We start from the raw sequence: 17581 nt of genomic DNA on the forward strand, positions 1-17581 counted from the left end.
TAGCCATTTCTATGGGACAATGTATTGGTTTGTTTTATAGAAACTTAAGAGTAGTTTACTGTTGAATCTGAATCAAGTTGGTCTTATACTTTTCAATGAAATACCATGTAAATGTTTTGAAACACATGGAGAACAACCCATAATCCAGATTTTTTTCTCACTCTGATGTTTCCTTTTTTTCATCTCTTGATTTGGAAAGGCATCTAATCATTAAGTAGATTTGATTAGAGCTTGTCTTTTTGATACTTTATTTTGTATGCATTAGGCTCTTTTGGGAAAAGTTCTGTTTCCTCTTACAATCTGTGTAACTGTGATGTTTTAACTTTCCTATCAGTGAGGCTTTTTGATCACTTATTTTCTGTGTGATTAGAAATGGTTATATTCCACAAGACTTCCTCTTTCCTCATGAAAACAACTACTGTTACTCATGACAAAAAGATCTGAGTCCTTTTGAAAATGCAGATATTCATCAGACTTCTAGTGTTTGGGATTAAGTACAACTGCCAAACTTTTGCTTCTGATTAGTATGATAGCGGCTCCCTCCATTTATTTCACTACCTTCTCCTTAAATATTTACTAGTTGAATGACATTGTAGCTGTCTTCAGTTGTGTTTTTTGTTTGAACACCTGATACAGCATTGCTGAAACCTGGATCATATTTTGCTAAATTATTTATCACTGTAATCATGGAGACAAACACTGTTTTCTAGGAAATACTGCGTCAAACCACATTGTAAGTAAGAAATACTGAGATGTCAAAGGCCTGAGATACGCCTAGCTTATCTAAACAAACTTAGCGTATTGTGACCTATGGAAAAATCGTATTTCATTTGTTGACTTGCTGGATCTAAAACCCAGGCATGTGTACCACTGAAGGCTCTATTTAATTTCTAAAGACTGTACTTTTCTAATTTAAATCTGTGGCTTAATATTTGTCTGGAAGAAATACATACATTTGTACCATATTAGCTTCTTTCCTTAGTTATGGCAGCTTCAGGAATATAGAAATAGTTGTACTCTGTTTTCTGAAAATACAGGATTAATTTTGTTGCATTTCTGAAATCACAATCATAGGACAACATGAGGTATTTCCAATAATTATAATTTTAATTTTTAACAATGTTTTGTACTAGTTTTCTGTGTTTGGTTGGATTTCCATCACATTGTATGTCAAATGTTCTGCATTTATCTTCTGATACTATTTAGATTTTCTGCAGCTATGTGTCAGGAATGGTAATCTACATAATTGCAAACGAAAACTGCAAAAGGCTTTTTGGTGTCAGTGTTCAAGTTAGATGTATGTATTTTAATGTTTTACAGTCTAGGTCAACAATAACTGGGAAATAGCTATCTTTAACAAATCTTCTGGCTTCATCCTATTCTCATCATTTTAGTGGAAATGTTTTAATGTTATGAGTCAGAACTCAGAATTAAAATTATATTGATGCATTTTATCAAATACTGGTACAACAATGAAGTGTTTGTTGTTAATTTCTCTCTCTGAGGAGGAAGCATATAAAATCACCATATTTCCTTGAGTCTAAGTTAAGGAGTAAATGTTTGTTAGAGGTGTGAGGAGAAATACAAAATTATTGTAATTGTCAGCTAAACAGTTTAGAAAGAATTTGTTGACCTGAGAAATTCCCATTTTAAAAGTCAACAAAGTGCACTATGTTCTTTGTAAATTATTATTAATGCCTATTAATTTCTTTTTCCCTAAGCTGTTAATGAATAAATTGCTCCTCCAGGAGTTTTTACTGGGCTCTTTTAGGTTCTTGTCATTCACCAGAATCAATACTCCTTTTGTTCCCCTTCATCCTGAATGTGTGGTGTATCATAGAATGAACATTGTTGGTTTAGTCCCTGTGGTGCAAAATCAAGCCTATTTGTCTCAGAGCAGCTTTGTGAAATGAACTTTACAGCTTTAATTTGAGAAGATGAGAAAAAACTTGTTTTAAAAGAATGTAGAGCTGGAAGTAGTTGTGAGCAAAGCAACAAGGAAAAGTATGATTTACTTCTTGCAGTTGAAGAACAATAGGTATTTTAAAACTTATGAGTTCTAGTTTTTGTTTTGTCTAGATGTTCTTTATCTTGGAAGGCTTATTATTTTTAGAAAATGCCCATTCATGTGTTTATAGATGTAAGGCAGAATTATTTATCTCAATGCCCGGTGTCTGTACATGCAGACTAGTTTGATGTTGCTATTTGGGGTGGAATGGGTGGCAAGGAAAAGAGACTCACACTCCCCTCTTAAAAGCTCAGTTGAGTTTTAAAGTAGTAAAGTATTTTTTGTCATTCACAAAGGCCTCAAGTAACTTGTCCTTAATACACCTGTGTTGTTTTCCTTTGTATTCAGGGAAGCAGTGTTTCTTAGTCCTGCGTCAGCAGCAGTTTAATATCCAAGCTCTGGTGGCTGTGGGACAGCATGCGAGCAAGCAGATGGTAAAGTTTGCTGCCAAGTAAGTAAGCAATTATATCCTGTTGTCAGAGTAAACAATGGTGGGAACCAGGGCTCCCAGGGGCTGGGACCATTTTCACACATTAACATCAATGCTTCGTTTGTTTTAAAATGTAGTTATTTAAATTGTCAGTTCACTATTGCGTTGAATACATTACACTGACAAAAGATAAAATAGAGAACAGGCTTGAAATTCATTCTGAACTGCTGAAGCAGCATTCTCTCGCTGCAGACAACCTACATTTACTTTCAAGCCAGCTAACAAAAAGTCTGGCAAGCTGAGCTTGGTGGGACACTTCATTTTGTGTGTGGTGTTTGTGTGTGTCTGCACATGTGCAGGGTTTTTCTTCTACAAGATGTGCAGTGTAGTGATATGTTTTATAGCTAGATCTGATGTGAAGAAGCTCCATGTTGCAAGTGGTTTACTGAGTTGAAGAAATTAAAGAGTTGCTTCTGTGCACTGAGTTAGTCTTATTTACAACTTATTTTTTGGCACTAGAATTTTTAATGAGGGATTTAAGTTACTTTTAAAAATGTTTTGGAGATTAATGGCAAGACTTGCTGATTAAACAAATGTTTGTTGCAGCAATTTAAATTCAGTTATTTGGTTTGTTTCATTCTTAAAGATAAAAAAATGACACTTTGGGTTGTCCAGTATACTTGCATGACAAAGGTGTTTTTATAGTAGAGCTTTTAGCCGTGTATATCTACTTGTTCACAAATAGAAATGTGGATCAATTCAGTGCAATAATATGTTGAACATGTGGCACTTGAGTTGCTTCTGTTTGGTTCTTGGCACTACTCTCATGCCTGGGAAAGGAGCCCCTACTAATTAGCTGCAAAAGTGCCCCAGCCTTCAACCTTCAATATGCCAGGGAGAGGAGGGATTCATTATAGCACAGATTTCCAGAAGCCAAGTTAAGAAGGTTGGGATAATGCTTGTGCTGAGGAGGTTTGAGGTTCAAGGCAACGAGAAAACAGAACCAGCAGTGTTTGCTGTTTGGCGGTGCTGAGTGCTGGCAGTGCCAGGGTGAAACATGCTGTTTACAGGTGTTTATGAGCCAAAGTGGAGTGTTCTGTTTCTTTATGAAATAGTTTGTTCTCTCTAGCGCTTAGGATCTTTGAAAAGAATTAAGAATATAATGTACTCGTTCCCCAGTTCATCTTCCTCTAACCTACCAACAGACTGTCTGTACTTGCACTGAAGAACCTGCACTAGAGAACAGTGAAACAGCTCTTGTGATGCTCAATCTCCTATTCTCCAGTTCTCTCCAACATCTTTCTTTTTCAGTTTTCTTCGTGGTTCTTTCCTTCACAACAGAATTTCTTACGTTTCATAAGTGGCAGAGCTCAGTGTTTAGGAGCTTACGAGAGGGAAGTTGATCATTACTCTTTTCTTTCATGTGCTGACTCTGCTATCTCTAAGCCTTCCATGACTTTTTTTTTTTTTAATTCACTGATCTTTTTTTTTTACTGAGTTAGTTTTCTGTCAGTTTAGTGATTTAAACGAGGTCATGGAGGTCCAGAGCTAAAAAGGAGTGGTAAATGGTGGAAAAGGATATCTGAAAAGAGTAGAAGGCGAAGCTCCTTTCTCTTTTGGCTGCAGCGAGCTGTTCAGTCAGATGGAACCTCATCCTTAGGTTCTTTCCAGCTCCCAGTCATGTCCCTGCTTTTACTGATGTGACAGACCTGAGTAGCCCAACTCATATTTGTACTGTGTTTTAACTTTTTGTCCTGCTCCTTTTTGTGATAGCTTTTTCCAGCTAAACCCTGATACTTCAGCCTGTCCAATTTATAGCATGCGTATTTTACTCATTATTTGTGCTTCTGAAATGCTTCCTTGCTTATGATCATGTGCTTTGAATAGCAGAACTTTCTCTGCTTCAGCATTCTGCGTTTTCTTTTAGGGGTTTGCTGCTATTTTTTTAACACCATTAGTGCAATCATCTTCTCATTCCTTCTCACGAACAAACCTGTTTTATGAATATCCTCACAGGCCATCTCACTTTTTGTAGTGTTTTATCTCCTACAATTTTACCTGATACCACCATTGCAGCTGCCACTTGTCCTCAGAACCTGCGGTTGTTCGCTGGCTTCTGAGTGCACTTGTGGTCAGTACCACCTGAAGCGCAGCAGCAGCACCTGCCTTGTCTTCAGGCACTTTCCTCCTAGTTCTCTCCTGCTGGGGAATGATGCCATTATTACCAGCAGATCAGGCTGGTCTTAGATGTCTAAAAATAACTATACTGTTTCTCTACCTTTCTCAGTGTCTTCTTTCTTTGCCTCCTCTTATTTCTTACACATTAAATGAGGAAATACACATTTATTGAAGAAAACATTTAACTTAAATACCTCACATTTCAACTAAATTTTTAAACTAAACTTTTCACTGGTAGTACATAAACTTTATTTTTCATGTGCTGCTTTCTTATATTTTGATACTTGGTCCAAAACTTCCTTTAGAATAGTCTGTGAAATTGTGGATCTTGAATTTCTAATGAGAACTGATTAAACCATGAGCAATTTTTTACAAATTTTCAGAAATAATAGACAAACAAGTTCCTCTTTTAGATATTGGCACATGGAAACCAAGAACTTTCATAACCTTCTGTGGTCTAGAAACATGCATATACTAATTATCTCTTATCACAAGAATTTGAGTCCTTTTTAGTGAAAGATACTTAATACTGGTTTAACTCAGTTTTTCAAAGAAATACCTGTGAGTTTAGCTATGAAAGGTTTCTAGTTGAACTTTCAAAGCATACATAGCCAACAATATAGAGCCAGTCAAGATAGTGGCTTGGCAGCTGTGAAGTTCTGATGTCTTCCATCAGAAAAAATAATTCAGCCTAGTCCTGCAAGGGATGCTGCATAAGAGACAGAGTTAATCGTGCCTTTCAGCCAGCAGAGGTGCCAGGTGGTGCAATTAGTAATTTATCAACCTGCTTTTTTTACCATAAAGTATTGGGTGTGGCCAATTTTGGTTTTGTTTCTATCAGCATTGAGTATTCCACCCCCCTGCCCTCCCCCCCCCCCCCACCATAGCCATGTGATATGATAGAGCAGTGGGAGAGGTGGTTAACACATTCTAGTTTAGCTGCCCAAACAGTGTGCTCAGGAAGTACTTTGATGCGTCTTTATAGTAGGCTGGAGAATGAAAATCCATGAAAAGAGGTTAAAAATGGAGGGGAAAAAAAAGGTTAAACCTGCATGAAAATACTTCACAACGTAGAAAAATATACATAAGTTCATCAGCTAGCTGAATTCGTAATACCATGAAAACTGCTGGCTCTTGCAGAAATATTTTCTTTATCCATTTCTGTTTAATTTTTATATTGGTGATCTGGAACAAAATGTCAAATCACAGTTGTTAAATTTGCTGATAACACAGACATTGGCATGGTAAACTAGGGGCTAAGAATACATAGTAATGAGGGCTCATTTAGAGTAACCACTTCAATGCACTTCAATGTGAATTTGTACCTTTCTGGTCATTAGTTTGGATTTTGTATATGTTCGGGATTAGTATGTAGGAAAGTCAGTGATGAGAAATGTGAGATCATGATAAATAACGGACTTCACAGGAGTCTATGCAGTTCTCTTAGCTGCTATGCTAGATCTCTTGAGTTTTGCAAAAGATGAATAAAATGCCATTAATGTAATATATGCCAGTCATAAGACCATTTCTGGAGTATTTTGTCCACTTTTGTTGTCTTTGTGTCTGAATATAAGCCAAATTGGAAACAGTTGATGAGGAAGCTGCAAGATGGAATGATATATGGTCAGGCAAATCTGCCTTCCTGTGAGACTAAAGAAAACTCTCTATTCTATCCAAGAGAAATTAGTAATTTAAATCCCACTCTGATGGTACCTATGCAAGATTTACTGCCAGTGGAGTGTTCTTTACTTTACAGATACAAAAGAATGACAAGATGCAATGAACCGATAGTGAAGCTAGGTAGATTTGGAAGGGAAATCAAGTGATTTTTTTTTTTCTATGAAAATGATTTAAAACGTGTAGTGGATTTTGATGCTTAAAAACTTTAAAAGAATAAGCTGGTTTGGTTTTTATTTCCAAGAAGATATCCGGGTTCATCTAGGTGTTAGAATGTTGGTACAAGGAACAGATCGCTAGATTTGTAGAATGAAGAGAATGACAATAGGTGTTTACCTGGCCTTCATGTATCCAATGTCAGTTAACTCCTCTTGCAGAGGGCTTGGTGGATACTTACTGTGTTTGTGCAGACAGTATTACAGTTGTTCTTACGGAGTTGAGTATAAAATATTGATGCTTTCAACTATTTACAAACTGAACTCATTTTTTTTTAGCATAAGCTCTATTGCCTTAATCTTTCACTAATGTTCAGATAAAATATCATTATTTTGTTTTATGACAATTATTTAGTATTTTTAGATTTAATAATATTTTGTGCAGTCTGATTACACATAAGTGTCAAAGGAAAAAAAATGTCTGAACAAGTATAGATGTTTCCATCAAGTAAAACATTTTCTATTTAAATTCTATAAATAATGAAGTTTCTTCCAGTTCTTCAGACTTTTGATCAAGAAAATGCTGATTGTGATTCGCTTAGGGAGGCCTGCATGGGGTTCAGCTTGCAACATGAAGCTGTTGATGAAAGATGTTGTCACACAGACAGCAATAATGCAATCCTGTGGTTAAAAGAGAAAGTCTTGGCTAATAGACACGCAGATAATTAAGAGGGACATAAAGGCATCTAGTGGACACTTTAGTAATTATAGTCTTGATTTTTTTGGAAGGAACATTACATTTAAAGAAGCAGTTTGCTGTGCAGAGGAACTTTTTAGCATTGGACTTCATGAATCTATAACTAAAATGGCTTCTTTTATGATTAAACAATGTCAAGATGTCCTCTGTCTTAATGTATCATGCATCCTAATTTAGTTTTTAGTACTTTGTAATATTAGTTATAGATAGAAATATGCTTGTCTTTAATGGAAATGGTGATGGCTTTGGCATGCTTTTCTGCTACTTGTTCACTTTTTTGGTTTGTTTGGGATTTTTTTTGTTACCCAGTGGAACTTTATCAAAAAATCACCTAGATGACTTAGTGCTGCTGCTGTGGAGAACACTGCAGTAGTTGCTGGCATTTCATTAAAGCAGATTGTTTCTTGTAACTTGGACTGAAGTTACCATTTCAGTAACATTCTTGGAATTACCTGTTGGAATTGAAGCTGCACCTTCTAGGTTTCTGTTGTTTCCATTTGATGCACCACATTTGTGACTTCAGCTTTTTCCAGCACTGGGTCTTGCTGAGCACAGTTCAAACAGAACTCAAAACATGAGCTTTTACTTCCATACCAGGTTAGATACATAATCTGAAGGAGCAAAAGCGTGTTTTCCAATATCAAATGAAAGTTTAGAGTAAATGATGAACGTTTGTAAATACAAGGATGGTCATATGCAGTAGAAAACTTGGTAATGCTTTTGTGTGCCAAGGCAGTTATACACATATATGGATACAGGGATCTACGTATGTAGGATCTGAGTTTAAATACATCTTAAAATTATAACAAATTTAATGACCAAGGGATGTTACAGTTTTAAAGTGTGTTCCAAATGAAAAAAAAAAATTAATTGCAACTGCAATTTAGAGAGGAAAAAACCACATTTTATCACAAGTGCAAACTTTTAAAGTTCTGTTGTGCAAGTTCACAAAGCAATATTGCAGTTACAATTATGTAAAAACCAGTTCTTCCTGTATTTTAAAACTGATACCATTGTGCATATCTTGAGTCCTGTGCACGTTCTGATCAGAGCTCTATGACGACTTCACTAACAGCAGTTGTCAGCCATGGGATCAGTAATCTGATAATGAATCCCTCATACAACATGTTAACATTTAAATACTCTTTTCTTTTGCATAGTGCAGAGAATTTGCCTTCAGTGAGTTTAAAACATTGTTTTTCTTTGCAGTTATTAGTGAGAGGGCTTTTATTGGGCAGATTAGAAACGTATGTTTTCAGTGAAGACACTGCTATTTGTGTCATTAGTAGTGTTTTCTGGGCACTCGCCAAAATGTAGACATGAAAAAGGAAGCATGAAAAACAGAGGAGAACTGTTTAGGGGGAAAAATAAGTTAGTGCAAGAGTAAAACTTTTGTTCTTTTAGACATTCACTTATTTGAAAAGGAAAGAGAATATATAGTGACACCTAATACTATTTTAGCATGATATGTTCTCTGTGCATTTCTTATAATCACTTTCTATTTCATCCAAAGCATTGTTATTCCTGCCTCAGTCTTTTTAAGGAGTTTTAAAGAGACTAACTTGTAAGAGGGTGTACTTGTAAGTACTTAGTGTAATTTCTCCTTGTCTGTCTTGTATTTCATGCCTTTGCTTAAATAATGGAGATGAAGCTCACTCTTAACTAAATGAATTCTGATTTAAGGCCTACTATCTACCTCTGCTTTGTACAAATTCAGTCATTTGTTCGTGATGTGAGCAACTGTAGCTCTTTTAAGTGTAAATGTACCAGAAAAACCTACTGTTCACAAATTTTATGTAGTACATGAAATTATCTAATGGTTAAGCAAGTCAAGCATATGGAGCACTATGGTCTCCATAACTTATAGAGCAGCTGCCAATGAGTTCTATCACCTGAACTTATTACCATCAAAGAAGTAGTGTAATCAACTAAAATGCTTGAATTTTGCTTTTTTTAGTTATGTGTCATTTACTCACAGTGATACGGTTATGTTTGGAGAATTTTGATGCTTGAATTTTCCACTGTTACTTTAATATGATCAGATTTTTCCAAAACCAATAAGTTTTATTAAAAAATTTGGTTGGATAACTTAAATGTGAACTCACCTTTGTAACATTAAAAAGTTTCTCCCAGGTTAAATGGAAGATCCACATAGGTTTTCTTAGGGCTGATATGGATGCTCCAGGAACAGCAGAAAGCAGAGCAAGCAAGTGGTCACAGTTGGCAACACTTGGTGATTTGTATCTCAGCTGCTTCTGGGTCACACCACTCAGGCTTTGAAAGCTAAATTCCCCTCATCAGCTAAAAAGAGAATCTGAACTGTTTAGCTGGGTAAATCCTACTTTAAAATTGTGAGAGAATGACTAATTCCAAACATAAGTATTTCTAAAGAGAAACTTCTCGATCCTAACAAGTTTCTTATGTGGTTTTACTGTAGAGCTAAAATACCTCGGTTTTGTTCACAGCCTTAGACTGACATACTGCAGGTGGTACTAGAAAAAATGAAGCAGATGCCAGTGACTGGGACTGTAGTACCATCAGTAGTAGCTTGTACCTGCTTCTACTCTGTCCTCACCCCCTTTAACTGGGGGTTATTGCACCTCAGGAACACCTTCTGTGCATAGAAGTATTTATCTCACCACCCTCCAGCTTAGCTGTATGAGGTTTGTGGGTTGGGTTTTTTGGGGCATGGGGTCTTAATAAAAAAGAATTCAGCCTTGTAAACTTGATTGTTAATTGCTCTTTGCTTTACTGAGTTCAGTAGTGGCCAGCTTGTCTGATGACAACCTCGCTCATCTCTTATGATTTGCGGTTAAATTGCGGGCCTGCTACTTCCCTGCTTTTTCATAAAAAGGAAAGAAATATTTTCTGATATTTGGCCATTTGTAAGCAGGTTAGCAAAGAGACAGAGTGAAAATATATTTCCAGTGGGGGTGATATTCTCTGCAGAATACTACTGGTTTAAAGTCCAGTACCTTAAATACCTAAATAAAAACAGGTCATACAAATTATTTTCTCACCTATGACTCCTGAGGATTTTGTTATTGTTTGTTTATAGCACACATACTTTATACCGCATTTTTGGAAGACTTTCAAGATGTTGCGTGGTGTTTTAACGTACTATTAGTGACTGTTAGCGGAGAGCAATTAAGATGTCTCCTGTCATAGAGAAATGACTTAAAAGCATGTTGCATCTTTCAGTAACAAGTCATGTAGTTTAAACAAGCTCAAGCAGTTTTGATTTTCCCCTCCGCATCAGGACTTCCTTTCGGTTCGTTGTTCTGCTGGTTAAGACACGTCTTTCAGATAATTGCATCAGCTGACACATACAAGAGTGTATGTGGCCCAGAAAAAGAAAGATGCAACTTGTCACTTTATGTATACACACAAAGAACGAGTGAGCACTAAGCTTAATTACAATTCTTTCTCTCCCACGTCTTCCATCCCAGTTTGAATTTGTTGTGGCTGGGAATATTTAGCCAAGTCCTTCATTACTCAGTTATTTTATTTATATATATATATATATATATATATAAAATTAACTTTACCTAAATCCTTAACTTTGTTTAGTTGTTCCAGCAATCCATACAGTACATGAAAGTCCTAGTGCTCAGTACTGACTCTGGTGCTGTGACCGATGAAATTTAGTAACCCTCCTATCCTATCTTTATTGACAGCATCAACAAAGAGAGCATTGTGGATGTAGAAGGCGTTGTGAGGAAAGCATATCAGAAAATTGGAGGTTGTACTCAGCAAGATGTTGAGCTTCATGTTCAAAGGGTAAATTTTTGAGCAAATCTAGCATTGGTTAATTGTTTGAGAGATTATCTCAGCTGTCTGTCTGTCTACGTGTATGAACTTTGTCAGTACGCAGCCACCAGAGAAATAAACTGCTTTGAACTACAAATTTCAGTGTATCATATGTAAACATGAAACATTTCTGGTTTAAGAGATCTGATTTTTTGAATTGCCTCTTTTTATCTGCCATTTGAATTACAGTACCAAGTAAAGTAAAGTATCTCATGAGAACAATTTGGCTGGGAATGCTTGTAATTCTAGTTTTTGATTCTTAACTGCAGCAGATACTGTAATAAAAAGTCTGCTTTTTTCAGAAGTTTCTTCTTTATCAGAAAGTTACAATCTTCCCCTTAGTACAATGGAATGGAATACGTAACTCTCAGCAAAAGCAAAGCACTGGTTTAGCAATATGGCAGCTCTTGAAATCTAAAATTCCTGTATCTTGTGCTATAGGGCTGGAGGAAGTGCAACTTTATAATTTCTTTAAATAGAAAGCATATTTAAACCTTTGTGCAATATCCTTTCCTTTTAAAGATTTTCAGCCAAGCTGCATGCCTACAATACGGCTGAAACTCAATCACCTCAGGAGTACAATACAATGGCTATTATAGCAGTTAGATAAATTTTAGCTAAGAGCATTGGGAAAAATCTGCAGATTTTGAAAATGTTTTAATATATGTGCAGATTATCATATGCTTGATTTTTGTGATAGAATATAAAATTTACTGCACCTATGACTAGACTGAGGCAAGGCAAGGTGCTTTTCATTCTCTGATTATATTTTAGGTACCTCATACATTTTCAATCTGAAATGGCTTTTTCAGGTATAATCAGACAATAAATAAAATAATACGTTAACCACAAGAAGAACAGGATGATTTTGCTGGAATCAGAACGTAAAACTCTGTGAAATCTAGTAGTTTCAGACCTGGCATTCACACCAATAGTTTTGTCCCTTAGGCAGTTTGTACTTGCTCAGCATAATGCTTCCCAGAAGCAAAAAGGATATTTTTAATCTTTCAAAAGGAAAATAGAAGTATGCACTTCCAGTATTGTCATGAGAAGGCACCCATGTGTCTCAAGTATTTGAATAAAATCACAGTCTTCCAGCTAGCAGCGTATGCAAACTCTGTTTCAAGTCTATGTCGAAAATACTCTCTGGTAAATCACGCCTTCTTTTGAGCTGAGTCTCATGCTATTTCTGTTCCTGTCTCAATTTCAGATCTATGTGATCAGTTTAGCTGAACCCCGGCTGCCCTTACAGCTGGATGATGCTGTTCGACCAGAAGTAGAAGGAGAGGAGGTGAAAACTTTGCGTCCTCAGATACTTTGTATTGTCTTTGTAATTGAACAAAAGCATGAGAGCCATGCAGCTTTCTTAATGCAGTGATTTGGGGATTCGTTAGGCTTGCGTTTTACTTCCTGTATGTTATCCAGAATGGTGTTAGACATCTCTATAGCTTTGATCTCTGCTGAACTGCAGTAGAAGGTCAAAACCAGAGGATTTGCCATCTTTTTTGTGTGTGTCTTCTGGATCCTCATAGGTGGGTTCTGCATGGCAACTCTGGGAGAAGTTACACCTTAAGCTTTGCTATGCTGTCAATTTGCTGTATGTTCTTTCTAGAACAATCTAAAGATTGTACTGAACTTAGAAGTAGCTCTTGGCTTTTAGCCAAAGATTTTTTTTTTGTCGTGTTTTTTTTTTTTTTAGGTATATGTATTCATTATGTATTTTTGCATAACTGTTTAGGATGGAAGAGCTACTGTAAACCAAGATACAAGACTGGACAACAGAGTCATTGATCTGAGGGTAAGGAACATGCTGCATTGCATGCTTGCCTGCAGGTGTTTATTGTTTACATTTCTAATCCATGAAGCAATAAAAGTGGTGGATTTGGTGGAAGTGTAAAAATAAACAACACATTTTTCTATTTGTGAGTGACACTATGAAAACACAGGATTTATTATCCTAAATGTTCGCCTTTCCTGACATTATTGAAAGAACACATTTTAGTAGTTTAAAGGTGACTGTTCAGGATTTGGCATGTGGCCATGTAAATCTGGGCTTTTTTTATTTACACGTGTCAAAGGTGACTAAATAGAGACAATTTAGAGACACCATTTCTTCTCAAATGTAGTCTTTGATACTCCAAAACTGTAGTAAGAGCTCAGTTTTGAAGTATAAGATGGAAGTTCTGAATTTGATGTCTAATAGAGATGCTATAATGCACGTCTCGCAAGTGAAATTGTACTAGGCTACGATACCAATCTCATTATCTTTGTTTCTTCCACAGCATTCGTATCTTTTTCTTCTTTTCTTTTTTTATTGAAACACCTTTTTTCATCCAGATTATAGAGATAAAGACTTCTGTGAATTCATATACCTCGAAAATATTTCCTCTTTCTGATCAGCAGCAAAAAACTATCTACTAAATCACTCATATCACTTTTCTTCTCTTTTTTTAATGAAACAGCAACTAACACTAAGCGTGTAAGTCACTAACCATTCATATTGACATGAGGCTTTCTGGTCTTTTCCCATATTTGGCTCTCCACAAGAAAATTGTAATTAACTTTTCACTGAATGAAGAGTGTGCTTAGCTCATTTTTATGGTGTATCTAGTACTGCCTTCGAAGTTCTGATAGTAGGAATTTCTCAGTAAATCAATCTATGGACCTGGGAAATAAAACATAAAAGTTAGTTATTTACTGAAAGATTTGGAAAAGTTCTGGCACTGAGATGCTTAAAGTACTTGAACATCTGATCTCCTTATTTCAGCAACTAAAACTACTTATGAAAATTGTTTTACTTGGAAGAAAGTTAATTGCTTTTCTCTTGACCTTATGTATAATACTGAGCAACTTCAATTTGTGATTACTTTTCAGGATTCTTAGTATCTCATCATATTGTTCTCTTCATCTGTGTCTTAAATTAAGCCTTTGATGAAAAGAATTCTATACTAATGGTTGAAAGTGAAAATAATTTAAAGGATCATCGGCTTATGGTAGTGGTAAGGCAGTGTACTAAACTGAGGGGAGAAATCTGGGGTGTTTGAAGTGCAAGCTTGCACTTCAATGAAGAAAAATACTCAACACCACTCCAGAGAAACTTTAAAAAAAATCCATTAAGTTAATGAAATACTTGTATAATAAACTGGAAAGAACCATGAACCCCAAAGAGAACAGAGAAGTAATACAGAGGGAAATAACATTTAAAAATTCTAGCCGGAAATAATGGCATAAAAGTATCCTTGGCTGTAATTCAGATGGGGGCATCTGCAGAGTAAAACCTAAGAAGATATATAGTAATGGAAGAAGAAAGACAGTAATGCCAGTGTAAACACAGGAGATGGAAAAGAAAGGGGTGGGCTAAGTGGATGTTGCTATAACCATGTCTAACTTACGTGTCCCGGCCATTGTGGTACACCATTTATTCAGCAAAGTTTGGCACCTTGTTTTGAGGTCTGAACTTTACCTCTGCCTTCTGCAGAAGCTGTTTGTCTCCTTTGCTCCAACAGCTGCTGCAGTGTGGTTCTGAACAGCTTCTTTATGCTGAACAGGAATTTGGCGTAACTTTTTACAAAATGGATGGAAGGATGAAATGTCAAATCTCAGTACTTCAGTACCTTAAGTCTTGCTCTCTATATGTGCCTGTGGCTGGATGTAAGCTGGCCATGGTTTTCCTTTGATTAAGCTGAAGTATCTATCTTGCCTTCCTCCTATGGACAGGAAGAGTTTCTGTCTTTGACTGTGTCATATTTCTCTGTGTTTTTTCTGTTGCACATTTCATTATTTGTTTCCAAACAAAAGCAGATTATTTTGGAACACTAGGCTCATGCCTATTAATAAGTTTGCTTTGTTTGTTCTACAGGAGCTTTGCTTATGTGAAAGAAGATTCTAAATAATTACATGTTACTTTGACCTGTTGTTTGAAAGGGAAAGCTGAGTAAACAGAAAAGGTATTTAATGGAGAAAGGGAAAATCCAGTGAGAATACAGGTACTTTATATAGTAGAAGACATGATGAGTTAAAAACTCGGAGGGATATCTGAAACCATAGTTAGCCACTGCCCTCCCATACCTCTTCCTCTAGGAAAACCAAATCATGGGCAGCAGGGAAGAACTGTTAACAAGAATATTTCTAACAGAGATTCTGTGATGATCTGTTCCTACAAGTGCGAGAGGAAGTCCAACCACAGATATATGTGCACGTAGTTCTGGTTTCCTTGGTGCCCCAGTTTTTTAAGGAAGAAGGAGGTCATCAAACATCAAAAATAGAGATACTGTTTTTTGGAGAAACATTTAAGAAACTAAATGCATAGATCTTGGCTAGACTCGGACTATTAAAAAGTCCTTAGTGTGGAACTAAAATTGTTTTTTTTCATTTCAAAACAGTCTTTAAAATAGTTAAGTGGTTTAACTAATTTTAAGTAGTGATTAGCCAATGAGGATATTGGATAGGGCCAAATTGTGATAAAGTGGAGCTGTGAAACTCAGTTATTGCATGAATGAAAGTGACTGAATTTCCCAAACTAGCATTATTCCATGCAGCTCTGATGAGTGCCAAGGAGAGTTTGGTTATGATGCAATAGAAGGAGTGCAAAGAGTAATAAGGAAATTACATTAGTGGAGATGTAATATGCCAAATATCCTATAAAGATTGCAAGTCTTCATTCTTGTGTCCATGTGAAAACAGAGTGAATAGTGCACTGCATTTTTAACAGTCTTGCATTTTGGTTGCTGACAAAGATCTTCCAGAGGGGTCTGGTAGGTTTTTTGATGTTAGGGATGAGAAGTACTTAAATGTCAAGATCCCAGGGTATTGCTGTAGTTGCTATTCTGATATATGGAGGGAAAATGGTGATTATTAATATCTAGGGTGCAGGTGTTTTAAAAATCCTTTTCAAGGAATGATGACTGAGGAAGAATGAGTCTGTTCCTTATGGTTTAGCTCATAAAATACAGATCACGTGCTAGGGGAGTGGAAAGATTGTGAGTACAGAGACAAGAGCTGGTAAGACCTTCTATAGACCAGATATTCTTTCACATAACCACAGGTGACCATGAGGAAACCACTGTTGACCTGTTTTTCATGATAGCTTGATAAAAGTCGAAACAGTTGATTCTAGAGATGTTTGATTTACCATTCCTTTATCAGAACAATTAAAAAAGGCAAATTGGAGCACTGATTTGGTTTTTAATCTTTACTTTTCTGAAGTTTAACTGAAGTATTGTGATGCATAGACTTCCCATGTCAGTAAAAACGCCTACAGAAACCATATTTCATGAAGATCTGCGGTAGATGAAAAACAGCGAAGACAACAAGTGAAATACTGAGTTTTGGGTTTTGCTTCCTAGTATGTCTTCCTCTGAAGAAAATAATCCATTCAGGTTCATCAAGTTTTAACAATGGACCTGACTGGTGTCCTTGCTCTGGCTTAGTTTTGATGTCCAGCAGGGTTTTTATCTTAACAGTATCTGTCCAAATGTAACTTGAATTATATGCAGTTTGCAGTCCTGATGCTATAATTGTGTCTGCTAATGCACAGCTCATGGAGACCAAAGCATAGACTGTTCAGGATCAATATTACCCTGTTCAAACTGCTCAGGGTAGAGCATAAAAGTTAAACTGTATCTTTAGTAGTTTATGGATGTCAGACCATGTTATATGATAGTTCAACTGTGCACTGATCTCAGTGCAGTTTTTTTAATGATACTTGATTACTTCAAGCTTGATTTCATTGTGTTGAATTCAATTTGCTCATTGCAAAAGCTGTATTTTTCCTGACTGAATTCAAGCTGTAATGAACAGGCAGATGTACAGTTTGTTTTATTGTGAAGACATAACACAGTGCCAGTCATTTAGATTATGAACTTCATGTTCATATCTTCTTCTTGTACTGTAAGTAATATTGAAATTTGAACACAAGTTGACTTTTGTCACTTTGGCATCAAAAGTTATTGAACATAAACCCTATTTTCTAGTAAAACCTTCATTTCTCATGTATATAGCAGAGGCATTGCAAAATCATTTACTTTATTTAAAATAATGTATATTACTTGAAATCCTATAGATTGTATTATTTCCCTTTAGCCTACTTTATGTATTTAGTGGTTGTTTATGGTGGAAGATAGGTGGTTACAGCAAACAGAAAAGCAAAACTGAGGTGAGAGTGGAACAAATTCTACAGCTGATGTGAGTAAAAAGAAAAGTTCTCAACTTTGCACATCTGTGCCTCAGTTGCACCTCTGAGATACGATCACGTAAGGTGATAACTGCCCTCAATTCTGTTGAAACACATTTGTTGGCCTCTGGCATCTTAAGTGGCTGTGATTATTCTAACACTGCAGCTTGTGCTGAATAAAATGTGATAATTGTTTTTTATGATATTGCTTATAGAGTTAAAATACACTCTGTTCTATTATTGTTAATATTTTCCTCTGTGGCACTTAAATAATAAACACATGGGTGAAATTAGAGTGAGGTTATGACCAAAACTTGTATTTCAGACTGTTAGCTAAACATTTTTCTGCTCCCAGTATCAAAAATAACAAGTTTTCCTGTAAAATCAACTCCGC

The 17581-nt window shown here is 36.0% G+C and overlaps 1 protein-coding gene across 1 annotated transcript in view; it reads left to right on the plus strand.

The window, feature by feature from the left end:
• The window catches only part of DARS1 (aspartyl-tRNA synthetase 1), a 40359-nt gene that overhangs the window by 9656 nt on the left and 13122 nt on the right, over positions 1–17581 (plus strand). Inside the window, exons 4-7 of the mRNA XM_065840729.2 lie at positions 2357–2459; positions 10883–10985; positions 12226–12306; positions 12754–12813. Of these exons, the coding sequence (XP_065696801.1) occupies positions 2357–2459; positions 10883–10985; positions 12226–12306; positions 12754–12813 (347 nt within the window). The remainder of the gene's footprint in view (positions 1–2356; positions 2460–10882; positions 10986–12225; positions 12307–12753; positions 12814–17581) is intronic.

Source organism: Patagioenas fasciata, chromosome 7 (assembly GCF_037038585.1).
Source record: "Patagioenas fasciata isolate bPatFas1 chromosome 7, bPatFas1.hap1, whole genome shotgun sequence".
In the NCBI taxonomy this organism is placed as follows: Eukaryota; Metazoa; Chordata; class Aves; order Columbiformes; family Columbidae; genus Patagioenas; species Patagioenas fasciata.